The sequence below is a fragment of the Platalea leucorodia genome (genome assembly GCF_965183815.1).
Source record: "Platalea leucorodia genome assembly, chromosome: 1".
Lineage (NCBI taxonomy): Eukaryota > Metazoa > Chordata > Aves > Pelecaniformes > Threskiornithidae > Platalea > Platalea leucorodia.
In genome coordinates, this window is record NC_138823.1 from 98,929,454 (window position 1) to 98,946,361 (window position 16,908).

Below are 16,908 nucleotides of genomic sequence, written 5' to 3' on the forward strand. Positions count from 1 at the left end.
AAAAATGCAGTATACTTCCAGCAACATCTTGTACTCTGAGATTATAGAATTTAGTTTTTGTTCATTTCATCAGTTTGTAGGCAGCCTCGGAAGCAGTACTTTTAGGAGGAAAAAGTGTAGTGAGTAGTAGCCCATAAACTTGTCTCTTTGCAGAAGACATGAGTGTCTTTGGGGAAGTGAAGTCATTAGTTTGCTATTATCTATTTATTAATTGTGGCTTATGTCAGGATTTAGATATTAGCAGGTATTGATCAAGTAACAGTCAATTTAAGACTAGACAATATATTAATCAAGATTTTTCATAGACCTGGCATTTGAACTTGGACTTCTGATTTGTGTTTGGTTATTTAAATAACAGTTTCTTTTTCGTTAGGATCTAGCAGTTGGTAGCTCTTGAAAAAGAGCTGGATAAATGTTTTGTGATGCAGAAATCTAGAACATACGTTCCATTAGAAGACTCTAGTTTTTAGTGGTTTCTTTTTGATTTTAAAATCATTTTTACAGTTAGGTGAGCTGTAAAAACTTTTACTGTAAATGAGTAATAATTTGCACTTGGGAAAATGTTTGAAGAAAATAATATTTTATTATTAATTAACAGAATTTTTCTAACTGGTTGACAGTTGTTCAAAAACTGCTGTTACTTTTCTTTCGTGAGTTTCATTGTCTGAGATGAAACAGCATTTATCTTTTACTGAGAAAATCAAGGAACATACTGGGGAGATATATTAAAACCAGGGAATTTGAGTAATGTCGTTTAAAGATACCTGTGTTCAACAGGGAGTTTTTCTCTTCCATAGGCTCCAGGGCAGAATGCTTCAGCGGAGAGGGTTGTTGTATAAGGTAGAGAGATTTATATAAAAGGCATATAGTTTGGTGTTGTAAACTTGGAAATGTCTGTGGCTTGAATACAGAAGGAAAAATGTCCTAGTGTACTTGCTATGTAGTTTCAGCAAAGACGCTGTTTTAGCTTCATGTAGATGGTATGATACTAGCTGGGTTTAAGATCTTTTCTTTAAGAACAAAATGAAATTGAGCACTAATAGAAATGTAATTATGTAAGGAATTTTTATCTTCTTGTATATATATGTCTTTCACTGCTCATTTTAAGCTTTTAGTAATCTGTGTCCCTGTCTGACCTAGAGGTAATTTCTTTGATATAATTGTTTCCATCCTTTCTGTTTTATGCCTTTTTGCCAGAAAATGAATGCACTTTGTAAAAATGTCTTTAATACTCCTTGATGGCTTCTGTTGTTTTGGTGGCTGGGACAGTGCAGGAAAGCTACATTTGAAGTTATTGTAGGAAAAATTGAAAACTCTAATATTTTCTGATACACAGCTGTGATTTAGCTTTTCTAACAATTTTTGTACTACTGCAGAACTGCAGGTAACATAGGCTTCAATTAAAAAAAAAAAGTATGTGGTAAATTTAAATTAGACAAACTTTAGATAGAAAGCATTTTCAGGTACAAAATTGTTTTTTGTGGTGGTTGAGTTCTAGATAAATACTTTAATACCTGAGTAGCTGGTAAACTAAGAAAAACAGTGTACACTGATGGAAGATAATACAATCTAATGTCATCTGATCAAACTTAAACATACTTTTAAAAATTAAAACTAAAACTTGTATCGGTGTTGTTATACCTGTGATAGTGTAAGAAATACAGGTCAAACTAATACAATCGGAATGATGTGACCTAAAGAACAAGTTATTTTTTCAGCTATCTAATAAAAAATATTATTTCTACCAACTGTGGCATGTTACTATACAGGAAAATTCTTAATCTGAAGTTACAATGGATTTTTTTCCAGCCTCCTTAAAAAGATTAAAAGGAGAGGGTGTTTTTCTCCTTCATAGCAATGCTGTTTCAGAGTGAGATAGTGATTGTTGCCCGACTGCTTGGTTGTGGGATTTCTTGAAGAGTTGGAAGAGAAATAGTAGTCTTGCCGGTAGCTTGCTGGGCTTTTCTTAGCTGGCTTCCTGGGGCAGATTCACTCTAGGTGACACTGTGAACCATAAACTGGAAATGAAGAATTTCTAGATTTTGTATTTTTGCTAAATAACTTTTTGAAAGTATGAGCTTATTTGTGGATATAGATGAGAGCTGGCCAAAGTACTAAGGCTTAAGTTTCAAATTGAGTAAATATGGAGCCTTGTTTGGAACTTTCTTTTCATGCACGGTGCATACGTTCTCATTTGGGTAGGAGAGATGTTAATTCACAACCATAGCTGGTGCTGTGCCTTTGTGACGGAACTAGTCTTCAACTTTTTTTGTGAAAAGCAGCTAAGTTTTCTTTCACTTCAGAAAGAAAAATTCTGAAACCTATGTTGCAGTAAAGCAGGATTGTTGTCTTCTGGAGAGGTCTTAAGTGTTCGTTCCTGTTCTTGAGGAGCAGTGTTTTCTGCAGTTCCCACTAGAGGCTGCTCAAGTGCTAGTGCTAGGAGTCAGTTGCCCTCTAGAACTCACTTTTCTTCATCTTCTTTATTTTCCTGTTCTTTGTTGTTGTCTTTTAATATTATTCCAATAGGAAGTACAGCAAAGCAGGTGGTGTTTTTTTAAGTGCAAAAAATAGTGGTTGATGGGTACCTTACTAAATTATCTTGAGCCCTGCTGTGTTTGTGAATTTTGCAAATTAATAAGTGAGCAATCATTCTGAAAAGCGAGAGAGCATAATACAGACATTTGGATTTTAATGCACTCAGAAAAATCCATTTCTTAAGCAAAAAGGGACCACCAGTTGTAATTCTAGTCATCATGTTGCCCTTTGAATACATCTGGATTTTGTGAGAGGGCGTTGAGTATGTGGTAGACAATGCATGTTCCACGTCACAATCTTTAGAACTGAAAACATTTTTTTTTTTCCCCCTCAAACTTGTTTCCGCATTGTCAACTGCCTCCCCTCACCCCCAAGTGATCTGTGTACAGATAAATAGTTTAAGGAATTCTTTGCTGATTATATGATTCATGTTTCCCTTTCTGACTGTTGTGGAGCAGTACTCTACTTGTTAGGGACTAAAAAATCTTATGAAGTAATTGGAGCTGAACATACGAAGATGCATGCTAGGAAGTTCGTTTATGAGGTCTTAACTTTTGCTGTTCTAGGAGGACCACGAGGACAGCAATTTCTAATTGAGTAACGGCTAAGAAAGTTGAAATTTTGTATACTCCAAGATAGGCTCCAAGTAGAATGGCCAAACCAGAATTGAAGGTTTGACTGATGCCTCCAGTTTGCTGTTTCCTTCTTTTGAGCATCCAAAACACATTAAGTCACTTTTTTCTACCTTGAACTTAATAGTTATTGTCTTGCTTTATGAAGATTGCTTCTGTCTGTTACAGGCAAAGGTGAAACACAGCCATTTGCCAAAACTGCTTTATTTTTTCTGCTGTTTCATTCCATCATCTGTGTAGTTCTTCTCATCAACAATAAAGTTCATACACTGCAACAGATCAGTGTATCTGTCTCTGAACTGCAAACTCCTTTCTGTTCTTTGGTTGCTATTTTGTTTGTAAAAATGTGATTTATCCTTCCTCCTGCTATTTACCTTCCCTTTGGTATAGAAGTAGTCCTGGCAAAAGGGTGAATAATAGTCCTGTATTCACACAGCTCCGTCCCAGAATGACTAGCTGGTTAGAGTTTGGGAAAATAGCTTTTCCACTTTGGAATCCTGAGGAGGGACATGGATATCAGCATTAATTACCCACAGGGAGAGTGATCCTTTGATATAAAATTCACATGGGATAATTCAGGTCAGAAGGGACCACAGGAGTTCTCTAGTCCAAATTTCTGCTCAAAACAGAGTGAGCGGTAAGATCAGGTTTCTCAGGGCTCTTCACAGGCGTGATGTCTTTTAACTTGAGACTCTGAATAATTATGATTAAAGAGGAAATGAGGAAGTTTTGCATGTTTTTAAGTGCACGGGCATGTAAAATAGCTAATGGTATATTTTTTTATGTGTAAAAACTCCATCTGACAAATGAACATGTAAAGCTTAAAAGGGTTGTGTAATAGATTTGCCTATCAGTAAAGGGTCTGTCTTCAGAGTAAACTTTTGAAGTCTGTATTCTTTTATATTATCATGAGGTCATGTAAAAGTTAAAATTCTCCCAGTATGCTTTACTTTTGCTTCATTTGAATAATTTAAGATTAGTACTGGTTTTGGTCAGCACAGCTTTATTTGTCAGATGGGTACCAGGCAGGAAGGGGTAAACTGACAGTGTGCCCAAGAAGCAAAATTAAATTATGAGTTCTGGATGCTGCTTTTCCTGAAGTGTAGACCATCAGCGTGCAAGACTAAGATGCTAGGGCAAATATAGTGGTTCAGCATCTTACTGCAAACGGAACTTGAGATAGATCTCCCTTAATGAGGCTCTGTTGTCACTCTTTACTATGTGATATGGACTGAAATTTGTTTATCTTTCTGAGCCATTTATTATATATGTGTAATTATTATCATGTTAATTATGTACCTTTATGAATTCCTGTTTCTGTTCAGGTGAGTTGTCCATCTGTTGATACAATTTGATATTCATATAAGTATTTCTTATAGCCCAGCTAGAGGCAAACTTTGAGGAAATGGAGAATCATCTATTGTGTCTTGAGGACCTATGTGAACAGTGTGAGTTGGAAAGATACAAATGTATGCAGACATTACAGCTGGAAACCTACAAGAAAACAAAAAGGTAAATAAAACAATTGCTATAAATATAAATTAACATAAAATATAAGCATTTTATGATTATTTCTTTTTCCCATATATAACATAATCCCTTTTATTTTCATCTTTTAAAGAAACAGTCTTTGACAGAAAGTTGCAAATCTGTAATAGATTCATTGAATGTCAGTCTAACTCTTGGTGATGAACAAAGAGTGTCTGTGTTTGGAAAATTATCGCTACAGTGATGTTAAGATGAAGTTGTGCTTATTATTCTCTACCAACAATTGGAGTAAGGGCTATTGTTAATAAACACTGATAAATTGTTGTTTCTTTTAATCCCCTGGCCTGTTTTTTTAATTTCATTTTTTTCCCATGTATTGTACCTGTAAAGTTAGGAACTATATTTTTGCTCTATCTTCCTTTCGGTTCTATCCTATCCTATGAGTACTTTGCGCCTTGTATGAAAGGTATTAATCTCCTGCCTTCTCTTACTTGCAAAAAGAGGGCATTACTACTTGGAATCAAAGTTCAACTTGTAGCAGTATGTGTGAAAAGTTAGAACCTCCAACTCTTGAGCTTCATGTTTACCTAAAAGATAAAGTAGCAAGAGATAAATGTTAAGAGCTTAAATAAACTGTTGACTTTCTTGGTTTTGTTACTGGCAGTGCCAAAAATAACCTTACTGAAGGAGATAAGAAAAGCAGTATTAAGTCCATTGTATAAATGAGGAAACCAGGCGTTAAATTGAAGCGATTTGTCAAAGACGATCTCTGACATACCTGTGTTAGGGAGTGGTGGGTAGATGCGGATGCTGACAGAGCTGGAGCCAGCACTGACACGGGGGTAACCAGGTTACGTGGTCTGTCCAACCAGGTGTCCTCCTGTTAGCGAGGGGAAGCACCCTGGCACCCTCCCCACTTCTCTTGATTGCAGAAGCAAGTTTGCCTCATGTGGTATGGTCAGAACAACTGGTTTGGTTTCTGGTCCTAATTAGGATGCAATGATCAAGGCCAGGGCTGTGCCAGACAGCATTGCTTACATTTTGCATAGCTTATCCGTTTTCCCTCTTTCTCGACCCTTCTTTTGCCATCCTTGTACCTCTTTTTCTTCTTTTTTCTTTTTTTTTTCCCTTTAATCCCAGTGTCCTCCCAAATAAACAATCCACCCCTAATTATGTTTTGCCTATTGATCCTGGTTTTGCTACTCAAATTTGGTATTTCTCATACTGTTATCTAGGAAACTTTGGCCTTCTGTGGTGTTACAGATACGGTTACTGAAGTACTGCTGGCGTTGCAAGTTCTGCCTCCCAGAAGGTCCCCGATACCTTAAAGGTCCCCCTGCAGTCTTCTGTGAAGTTTGGCTGTTTCTAACTTAACTCCTCTTTAACCATCTGTGAAATCCAGCCATCCCTCCTGGTGCTATCTATAGCTTTTGTCAGATTCTTACTATATTATCTGTCACATCCAGCAATTTCTCGTGTCATGTCCTGTAGTTTTTCACATCCTGTTCAGTTAGCTTAACCTCAGGCCCGGGCCTCGGCAGTGGTCTTGTCATTTTCCTGCAACCTGGATTTTCTCCTTCCCAAGCCAGGGCAACACCGTTTTTTCTCTCTCCAGGAAGAGTCAACAGTAGTCGGTATGGCTGAATATTCACTTGTTTGGACCTATTTAAGTAATTAAATATTTAATAGTAATAACTTCAAAATTCTAAATATGTGCTATTTAACCAAATAACACACCAATTTAAAATGTGCATAAAGCAACAGATTTTTACCCCCGAAAATATAGTAATCTTTCTGAAGTTTTGTGAGTTTTGTTTGTTCTCTCTGCTGTACTTGCTCCCTCTCCCCCTCCCCTAGCCTCTGCTTTCAACATCAAAATAAAGCGTTAAACTGTTGCCTACTCTGCTTAGCAGCATCTAATCAGTTCTATAAATGGAATGCTAAGCAAGCTACTTAACGTAATTATAAGCTGATTACATTTGGTCAGATCTAGACAAAACAGGAAAAATGCAGGTAATTTCTGGTTGATCATTACCACTGTATTTATTTAGGTAAGAAATTAACTGCTAGCTCATTACCAGGAGGACACTTGCCAATGTAGATACTTGAAGAACGAACAGCCAGTTAACTTAATGTGAGTGTGATTTGTTATGTATGTTTGGAACTTCTGTCTTCCTCTCTTTAGTGTTTGGGGTTTTTACTGTGATACCAGCTACTGAAAGAATCAAATGGGGGTTCAGGAGTCTATATTCTCTCTTTAACACAAAAATTATTTTCAGGGAGTGAGTGGTTTTGTGTAAAAAAAAAAAAAAAAAAAAAAAAAGTATTTCCTGTGTTTTGACAATATAGGGATGAAAACTGAGATGAACACAAACTCTAGAAACTGTGGTTATTTTAAGCATGTAACAAAAAGTAATTTTATTTTAAACTCACCGTAGAGCTTAGGCTAGAAGCTCACATATTTCAAGTCTTTTGAAAAATCTTCCTATATGAAAGATTTAGAAGAAGGTGCTTTAGGTCAAGATTAAACCTTTGAAATGCAGCTTATGGTAACTATGGGAACTGATTTTCAGAAATAGGTCTCCCTATTAAATAGAGCAACTTTATTTCAGTTCAAACAGATCAATTTTTTCCTTTTTGTCATTGTGTTGAGTACTAGTTTCAAAGTAGATTCATCAATCCAAGGTGTTTTCCACAATATATTTTAAAGCCTGGTGTTTGGGGGGATTGATTGTTTTTCTGTGTGCTTATCTCTGGATTTTTAATATTGGCTTTTTTTGTCTTTAAATCCATTGATCAGGGTACTAGTTTTGTTGTATGAGGTCTAGATTCCACCCTTGTTTTCTCTAGCTAGTCTTGCTGCAATTGTTTGCATGTATGTTAACATTAAACCATGCCGCTTTGTTTCCTGTCCTTTTCTCAATCCAGCACAATTATTCTTCCCTTCATCCTCCTGCTGAGGATGCACTGTTTCTGATTGCAGAAAACTTGTATCCCTCCAGTCTCCTATGGCAGTTCTTGCATTCCCAAGGCGGTGCACTGTGTCCTTCAGGAAGCGCTGTCAGAAGCTCACTTTTGTACCAATTTTTATGTGCACTGAGTTGCAGGGTTATGGCGTAAGAGAAAATAATTCTGTTCTGAAGCTGTACTTCCTATGAAGCTCTTAGAACCGTTTGCATCCATTTCAGACAGATTGTGCAAAATAGCAACTCGTAGTTATTTTATCAATTAAAAGGAGCTGCTCAACTGCAACATTTTGTAGGAATACATTGGAGATAGCAGAGAGTCCTTGTCACTGGAAATGAGTGGATACATTTTACTGTGTGTCATATGACTTTAAACATAATTGTCTGAATTTTAATTTTTTTAGGATTTCTTGTTTAAGAATCCTTTCTGTTTTTCAATACTTGTCTGCTTTGAGAACAAACATAGAAGAAAAATGAATGAAGCAATCTAAAATCCTGAGTCTGAAGTATAACCTGATGCTAGGGTATACTTCAACAGGTGAATGTTTAGTAATATTACAAACCTTAGTGGGACTACTTTTTTTTCCTTTCTGGTGAGATTTAAAGAAATGCTTTACCTAAAGAGAAAACATGTTCCTAAAAGGTACATTTATTCCTAATTTTTGGATTTTAAAAGTTTATTTGTAATCAAATAATGTGTAACCCCATGCATTGGTAATTAGTGCAGTAGTTGAGGAGTTGGACAGATTGTCATAATTCTTGTTAGATGCATTTCCATGCCATGATGATGGTTTTATGCTTCTGGAGGAGAAGAATGTTTGATTCACTTTCTCATTTAGAAGGGTATAAAATTTACGGCAATTGCATTGTGTAGATTACAGATGTGTATGTGAGAAAATGCCTTCATCAGTTACTACTGTTAAGTTTTTCTTCTGTATGGTCTTCTGTTGGTTTTGTCTCTCTAATTGCTTTGGGAACGGAAAGGGCAGTAAGGATTGTTGCAGTTAGATACGGTGGCTTATGTTGGGCCTGGCCAACATAAACGTTCAAAAAGTAAATACAGAAAAGTTCTTTAGGCAATTCAGACTAGTCTGCTTTTTGGAAAAGTCCCTTCTAACTTGGGCGAGTTAATGGTTATTTACTCACTGACATACAAAAATATTTTGCATTATTATTTTTCTGCTTTGTGTTGCTTTCAAATATTATCTTTACCTCCTGCAGTATCACTGTGAAAAGCTGCCATTTTTTTGTGATCTTGTTTAATCTAAATTATTTTTTTTTTACCGAGGTCAGAAAAGAGAAGATGGAATGGGCAATACGCTGCCGTACAAAATCGTGTTGCCTAAAAGACTTCTGTCTTTAGATCTTGTTAGATTCCATAGCACTCCCCCGGTAATAAGCTATAACAGTACTCTGTACAGTACATCATTTTCAATGATGACTCCCTCCCATCTGGCAGTGATAAATTTAAATTGTACCTTCATAACCCTTTTAAGCTTTACAGGTTAATTTGTCAAATTAACTTTTTATACGTAAAAAATATACCATTGTTGCAAATGTTTCAAACAAGTGTATTTTTTCCTTCCAAAATTAATTGTACTGCGAATTATTTCCAAGACTCTAGCTACATGTTGCATAGTTCTCATCAAAATTTTCATCAAAGTAAGATTTCATGCCCTGTTCTTCTTGATCAGTCTTCTGGTGGTATAGATTTTCAGCTCCTATACCTCTGTGTACCTGGATACATAAATAGTGATTTTGTAAGGGTGGATGCAGAACTTTATCTTCAGGACAGCTTTCACGGTAGACATGCAGTGAATGACTGGCCTTGAGTTTTCATTAGGCGTTAGTTGTATGGCTATACGTTTCTGTGCTCAAAGCAGAGTTCACATTGCAGACATCTTTTCCATCCTGCTGTTCATGAGTTTGCATGCAGCACCATCAGTAGCGAGTGCTTTCATGGTGATAACTGGCTGGAATTAATTCTATGTCCATCAGTTATTGCACTTCTTTGGACAGACACATGGAATGAGAAGTCCTATTGATCCTGCAAAACTGGGCTTGCACAAGCTTTGGAAAAGTTTCCTTGATAATTGTGCTTCCTTTTGTGTAATTTTAGCGCTCTGAACTTCCTTTTGTTTTCAAGAACACTTGCAGTACAGTATTTTGCATGCATGAAACCAAAAGGAGCAGGCTGCTTCATTATTAGTGGATTTTGCTCCTGTCAGTGCTCCAAGTATTTGAAAACATTGGGCAAGACTGAAGACGTAGCAGATCAAAAGATTGTAGGGGTTTTGGCAGTTTTTTATATTATTTGCAAAGTGTGAATGTGCAGTATAATTTCTGTCACTTTTAAGTTGGTTTAATTTTGCCCTTCTTTTGTGGTGGTCTTTGTTTGATGCAGAGAGACAATGACATCGTTATAAAGAGATTTGTTGCGTACCTTTACCTTATAGTTTAGTTTTCTTTTGAATAGGCATGTAAAAGATTTTTTTTCTTTGTTGGCTTTCGTGATCTGTGATTAAAGACTGAATGTTTGTGTTGGATCCTCTGCGTTTTATGGCACCTTTTACTAATGTTTTCTAGAAAATGTTAAACATTATGTCAATCCTGCGTAACTTTTCTCTACCTTTATGTAGTGCTGGTTACTGGGCATAATCTGCAAATCGTGTTAATCTGTTAGTACTAGGCATTCGTTGTCCAGACTTATTGTACCAATAATAGAAACAGATGGTTTAGGATTGCCTTAATCATTGTTTTGTACTCTCTCTCACCTCAAAACTGCATTATTTATCAAATTCATTCATTCATTGTGGCTACTGGCAGGAGAACAGGGCTTAGGTGTTTTTCATTACTGCACTAAATCCATTCTCTGCTTTTGAGCAAGGTACTGTGCCTCCTGATAAATTCTGTCTTTCTTCACTGTAAATTATTGTCCTGAGATCTTTAATAATTCCTTTTGACTTACGTCCCAAACCAATTTGTTTAAAAATTGTTCCAAAAAATGTGTTAAATGCATTTATTGACAACACCCCTGTGAGGGAGATTTTACATTCCTGTGTCAAAGGGGTGTGTTGAGGATGCCTGAAGTGGTACAAGTTGTAACTTCTAACTGCCACAATTGCATTCGTGCTGTGTGGTACAACAGCATGAATTGTAAAGAGTGTGTGTGGGGTTGCAGGCTTTTTTTACTACCTTGTTTTTGTGGACTTGTGGCGTATTATATGTCACTTAGTGAATAACGTTTGGCCAGTTTTTGAATACTGTAATTTATTTTCTTTTCATGCGTATGGGGAAACTGGTGGCCAAGTTAAAGGAAGGTCTAGATTTTGTTCTGTGGCTATTTACCAAAAACAGATTTGCAGGAACCCTTTTTCTTTCTAGGAGAGATTAAAGATGGTGGAGTTGATGGTGGAGGTGGCCTTCAATGGTGGAGTTGTTTTTACCTTCTCTTAAACTTCAGCTTCTCTTAAATTTCTTCATAGCTTAGTTGTTTGTAGCTTCTCCTAAATTTCTTCTCTCAAATTTCAGCTTTAAACTTTGTTTCCTAAACTTTTGGTTTTGTATGATAAAAATAAATAAACTGCGCTGATACGTGTATCTTTCAGTGATCAATGACATTGCATACTAAGAGAAAAGTTAAAAAAAAAAATTTAAAAACTACCCCCTTTTTTGGATAGCAACAGGATGAAAGCAAAAACATAAAAAATGGGTCCTGTGCAAAACCTTACATCTGAAAGCATAAGCTTTTAGAGGGAGTTGAGAATTTATTCCACGTTTCAGATTCCAATTTGGAATGGTCTCAATGCTAAACGGCGTGTATCAGTCTCTTAGCAGAGGACAAAACACTTGGTTGCTTTTAATGATTTCATTTCTAACATTTTCTTCTGTTTTTAATACCATTTCCCTAATTTTTACTGTTCTTTTGAATGATAGGACCTGAAAGGTGACCCCCAATGTTCTTCATCAAGATAAATATTTGTTTCTTTTTTTGAAACATCCAAAGAGAAATGCTGTCACTGTACCCTGAAACTGCTGAATATATTAGGGTAGTATTTGTTTTTAGTGGTATTTATTAGCTTGTTTACCAGTTAATGTTTGCAGTTTCTGTTACGAAATTTTGCTTTGATCCATTCCATCTTCTGGAATGAAGTTGATGTAGAAGTTTTGCTGGAAGACACAGAAAGACTTCAGCTACTTCTGCAGCTGCATTTGAGTATGGATGCAAAAAAAAAAAAAATAAAAATCTCCATTGCAACATTATTTAAATTCCTTAGTTCTTTGCTCTTCTCTGTTACTGGATAAAATTTCACATTTGATGGTGAAGAATCCTGACCTGTCTTCAGTGTTTCTTCAGATAAATAGAAAACCTTGCCTGCTGCTTAATTCCAACGGTATTTTAATAGTAGTTTTAGTTTTTATCGTTTTTTCACTACTTAAACACTTTTCACTACTTCAGTCTCAAAGGTATTTCAAAGTAGTAGTTGGCCTATGTGATTTGAGAAGGGTACTCAAGCACTCGAAGGGAGGGAAAATATTTTTGTGTTGTTATCATAAGTGCTAATCCTGAATACACAAAAAAGTACTTAAATTATTTCTGCGCACCATGCAAGTGACATAAGTTTTGAGTTCTCAGGTTTTTGGCATTTACTTCTGATGACATCTAGAGGAAAGTCCCTCTCATGGCTTTTTTGCTTACTAAAGCTTGAGTCAGGCTATGAAATTTTTTTAATGTAATTTTAAGAACTTAACTGTACCAGACCTAACAGGTGAAATGAAGTATTTCTCAGGTTTTGTTTTGGATCTTGTTAGGTGCCAGAAATGTTTTAAAATTAAATTGCAGATAAGCAGCTATACCTTCTTTAAATGTTAGTTTTTGTTTGTAAATAGTATTTACAACTCAATATTTATAAACACATTTTGTTGTAAAAATCTTTCAAATTTAGCACTCAATTTTTACTATGCATATGCTGTCTTGAGATTGTCTTTTTTTACGCATGGGTCTAGTAGTTTGAATTTATTGGCTGTTACTTTCAGAGATAGTGTTATAAAATTGTTCCTGACATTCATTTATGACTTTGTTACTTCTTATCTGCCTACTCCTTCCTTGAAGATAAAATACGGGTCTGTCAATTCTGGCTACTGGCATCATTGTAAAGAACTTGGTGTTTCTGTGGTCTCTAGGTATTTAACTGAATTCCCTGGCGTTTTGTTACATTTGGAAAATTGATCTTAGTGTTACACCCCTTTGCAAGATACAGTAGAACCTGAGAACTTTGTCTTTCTTTTGTTGAACAAACTAAAGTCCCATGGTTTTCAGTAACTTAAAGCAGGATGGTTTTGACTCCTTCTCCTCCCATATTCTTCTTTCTGGATTTATTTTTGTTTATCACTGATATCCAATAGAATCACCTTGCTAGTGTCCATCTCTTCTGCCCAGTGACTAAAGCAGGGTTAATCCAACAGTGCAGTGAAAAGCCTGAGGGGAATGGGAAGGTAATTGGGAATTTGTATTTGCCTTCTACCTATTCATGTAAGTTCTGGTGGTGTCAGTTACTCTGTGGGACTAGTTATATATTGTAGACAGTTTGTTTCACTTGTGGTTTCCAAAATTGTATTTTCTCACCACAAACCCTGAAGCTCAACTTTTCTGTGAGTGAAGAAGTTGAGACCACTGACAAACATGATCATCAGAACATTCCAAGTAACTTAAACATAATAATTCAATAGACACAGCCTGTCTCAGCAGAGCTTCAAGGCACTACAGTTTTAATTTGCTTCAGAATTCATTGTACTTCTTGCAAATAAAAACTCTTATAAAAGGTATGCTTCAGACTAAAATGGGGTATTGTATTTTTTTTAATGTCTCTATATATCCTTTTCCTCTGTACCTGTGGCTCAGGTCTTTTTTGATGAGATGTTTCAGAGAAGTTCTCAATGGCATCTCTTGCATTAACAGTGCTTTGATTTAATTTCTTTAGGGTATTTTGAACCATGAGACATTATCAGCTGTGCCTTTTTAAGCATGGTGCATAGAGGGGTTTATAGTCATATTTACCTATGCCATCATGCTCAGAAGGGGCCGAGAAGCTGATTCGTGTGTCTCTTATGCTGGCATTAAAATATACCTGAATATCATCTTTGTCCTGACTTAAGTATTATCTTAAAGAAGTAGGCAAACAGGCTTATGAATTGGGGATTTGCTGACAATTGTTGCCCTTTACTTGCTGCTCTCCTGTCGGTCATTCAGCTCTGGGGCCCGTAACATAAGAAGGACATGGACCTGTTGGAGCGAGTCCAGAGGAGGGCCACGAAGATGACCAGAGGGCTGGAGCACCTCTCCTATGAGGAAAGGCTGAGAGAGTTGGGGTTGTTCAGCCTGGAGAAGAGAAGGCTCTGGGGAAACGTTATAGCAGCCTTCCAGTAACTGAAGGGGGCCTACAAGAAAGCTGGAGAGGGACTTTTTACAAGGGCGTGTAGTGATGGGACAAGGGGTAATGGCTTTAAACTGAAAGAGGGTAGATTTAGATTGGATATAAGGAAGAAATTCTTCACCATGAGGGTGGTGAGGCACTGGAACAGGTTGCCCAGAGAAATTGTGGATTCCCCATCCCTGGAAGTGTTCAAGGCCAGGCTGGATGGGGCTTTGAGCAACCTGGTCTAGTGGAAGGTGTCCCTGCCCATGGCAGGGGGGTTGGAACCAGGTGATCTTTAAGGTCTCTTCCAACCCAAACCATTCTGTGATTCTATGGTCATTTTCAACTGAATTTGAGGGGTATAGAATTTCACAGAGTAATTAAGCCTCCATCTGTTTTACGAAAACAAGCAACTGGAAAGGAACGGATGAAAATTACTGCCTGTATGTGTGGCCAAACAGTTTTCATGGGCATAACTCCAGTGTAGATGGAGCCTGTACAGCCTCTTGTCTCTCAGGAAAGAAGCTGGGCTTCATAAGTTGCACTGCACACAGAACAAGATTACTTTTAAAGTGCCTCCATGCCTTTATAGTCTGATTATTTTAGCCTTTAGCCCATTATTCTAGCCTTTTTTCTTGCTTAGTGGTACTAAACTTCATCTTTCTCAGAGAGGAGGTATTTATATTATAATACAACTATTAAGTCCTTTCTTCTGAAAGCTTACTGTTAAGTGTAAAAAAGTAGAGAGTATTCTTATTTGTGTAACTAGCCAGGTTTGTTGGCACTAACCTGAAATTTAGTAGCTAAAGTAACAGAGCATACAGTCAGATGCCAAATATTGGGTTGTATTGATGAGTGGCCAGACTCTGCACGGGAGTTCCTTTAATGCTGGATAGATGCTGAGCAGCCCACACTGGGCTTCAAGAGCCTTCATGTGTAGCAAGGCTAGGGGCAAGGCAGGTGTGTGTTTTCTTTCAAATAATAATGCAAAGGATTATCTCATCCATCTGTGAAGTGCATTAATTTTTTTGGACAAAAACTCTGTAAAATCCAGAAGCGTTTTTCTGTGGAAATCCTTCAATTGCCTTAAACTAGTTAGATAAATGGGGTAGAGGGGAAGGCTAGTCTTTTCCTGTGGAAAACATGTATAGGGTAATACACTTTTGAGTTGAAGCAGTTGACAGAACTCTTGCTGAGATGATTCACTGTGCTGCAGTTTTGTCTTCGAGTATGATGTTGTTAGTAAGCTATCCATCAAAGGCTGAGCTCTGCTGCTGTAGCTTTTGTATAAACCTAATGTGAAAAATGATCCCAAAGAATGAACAATTTAAAGTAAAAGAAAAACAAATACAAAAATGTAATATATAGCATCAAAGCTGGTAATTTAATACAGCAAGATCTAAAATAAGAGGCAGCAGTCCTACCTCCTGCTTGCCTTTTAACCTTGTTTTGAAGATGACCGTTTTCCAGAACAGCTTTCAGTTTAATCTTTTTAGATTTAATTACTCAAGCTACCTGCTTTTTCTTTTATAGAGTGTCTATGTTCCAAATACGTAGTTTCTTTCTTAATGTAAGTTCAATGTATTTACTTCTGCAGATGATTTTTTTGTCTCTAGATTCATAGAGAAGACGTAGGAGGTATCTTCTTACTAACAGTTTATCAATAAACACAAAATTATTTATTTACTTACAAAGGTGAGGAGAAGTGTGATACTTTGTAATACATTTTTTTTCTGTGCATCTGTCTAGAACTTTGTAATTACACATCTAGAAAATGTCCTGATTTAATCTTAAGTCATCTGTTTTTCCAGTGTCTTTACAAGTCATAGTCTCCTTTCCACTTTTAGTGCCTGGTTCTTACAAAAGCTGTTGATGAACAAGATTTAGGATTGAACTTTAAAAACTTCGAGTTTTTATTTGGGTAATTTGATTTAAAAAAAAAAAATCCTCCATGTTGCTGATTCGAGGCATATTTTCAATGAGCATGTTTTTAATATATATTTCTAAATATATGGTTTATCAAGAGTGTTGAGAAACCACAAGATGCGATTGATTTGTTCATGTTGTCTAAAGTATAAAGAATCATCAGTCTTTGGATATGAATTGGTATGAGGATACTTGGAAATGCAGATCCTTAGATTCCAAATGTGTATTTTCCCTGTATGCTAATTGTAGATATTTTACATTTTTCAGATGTGTGTGTTCTAAAAAAAAGTTTTGTCAAATACTCATTTCCAACTTTCTTAATGAATGGCAATTATATATATGGATATAGTGACAGCATGTTAGTGCATCAACCCTAAAAATAGTGATGGATTTTGAAAGGGAAAATTCTGGGGTTTTAGACAAAAGCAATGAATATCACTGTCAGTTGGTTGCTGTATTACCATCTTGTTTGCTAATCTGTTTGAACACAATGACAGTAATTGTTTTGTCTTCCCTTTTGGAGACAAGTGGCATAAGACCTCCTGATTTTAGGAGCAACTATCATCGGTTTTTTTCCTCTTACTTTCACAAGATGTTTCCTCATATAGTATTGCTTCAGTCTGTGGAAAACAAGCATTTCCTGTGATTGTTGTTTTGTCAAATAGCATGCCATTATTAAAACATGAGGAGTGCAACTCATGAGAGTGTTTAAGAATTTTGTAATTATATTTAGAGTACGCAGGGTAGGAGAAATGTATTAGGGTGTGAACCTGCAAATCATAGGTGCTGTGAAGTACCTTTTTTCTCTGGTAAAAAAGGGAGAAACTAGCTTGGGAAAAGGATAGAAGAGAAGCAGGAAGGGAAGTAGATACTCACAGGAAGTTAAAACTAATAGGCTTCTCTGCTGTAAATCCCACTATAGCTCGTTTCCTGGTAACGCACCCA

The 16,908-nt window shown here is 36.4% G+C and overlaps 1 protein-coding gene across 1 annotated transcript in view; it reads left to right on the forward strand.

Annotated features, from left to right (window-relative positions):
- Window positions 1–16,908, forward strand: part of DTNBP1 (dystrobrevin binding protein 1) — a 75,184-nt gene that overhangs the window by 15,286 nt on the left and 42,990 nt on the right. The window contains exon 6 of the mRNA XM_082316618.1: window positions 4,547–4,679. Within this exon, the coding sequence (XP_082172744.1) occupies window positions 4,547–4,679 (133 nt within the window). The remainder of the gene's footprint in view (window positions 1–4,546; window positions 4,680–16,908) is intronic.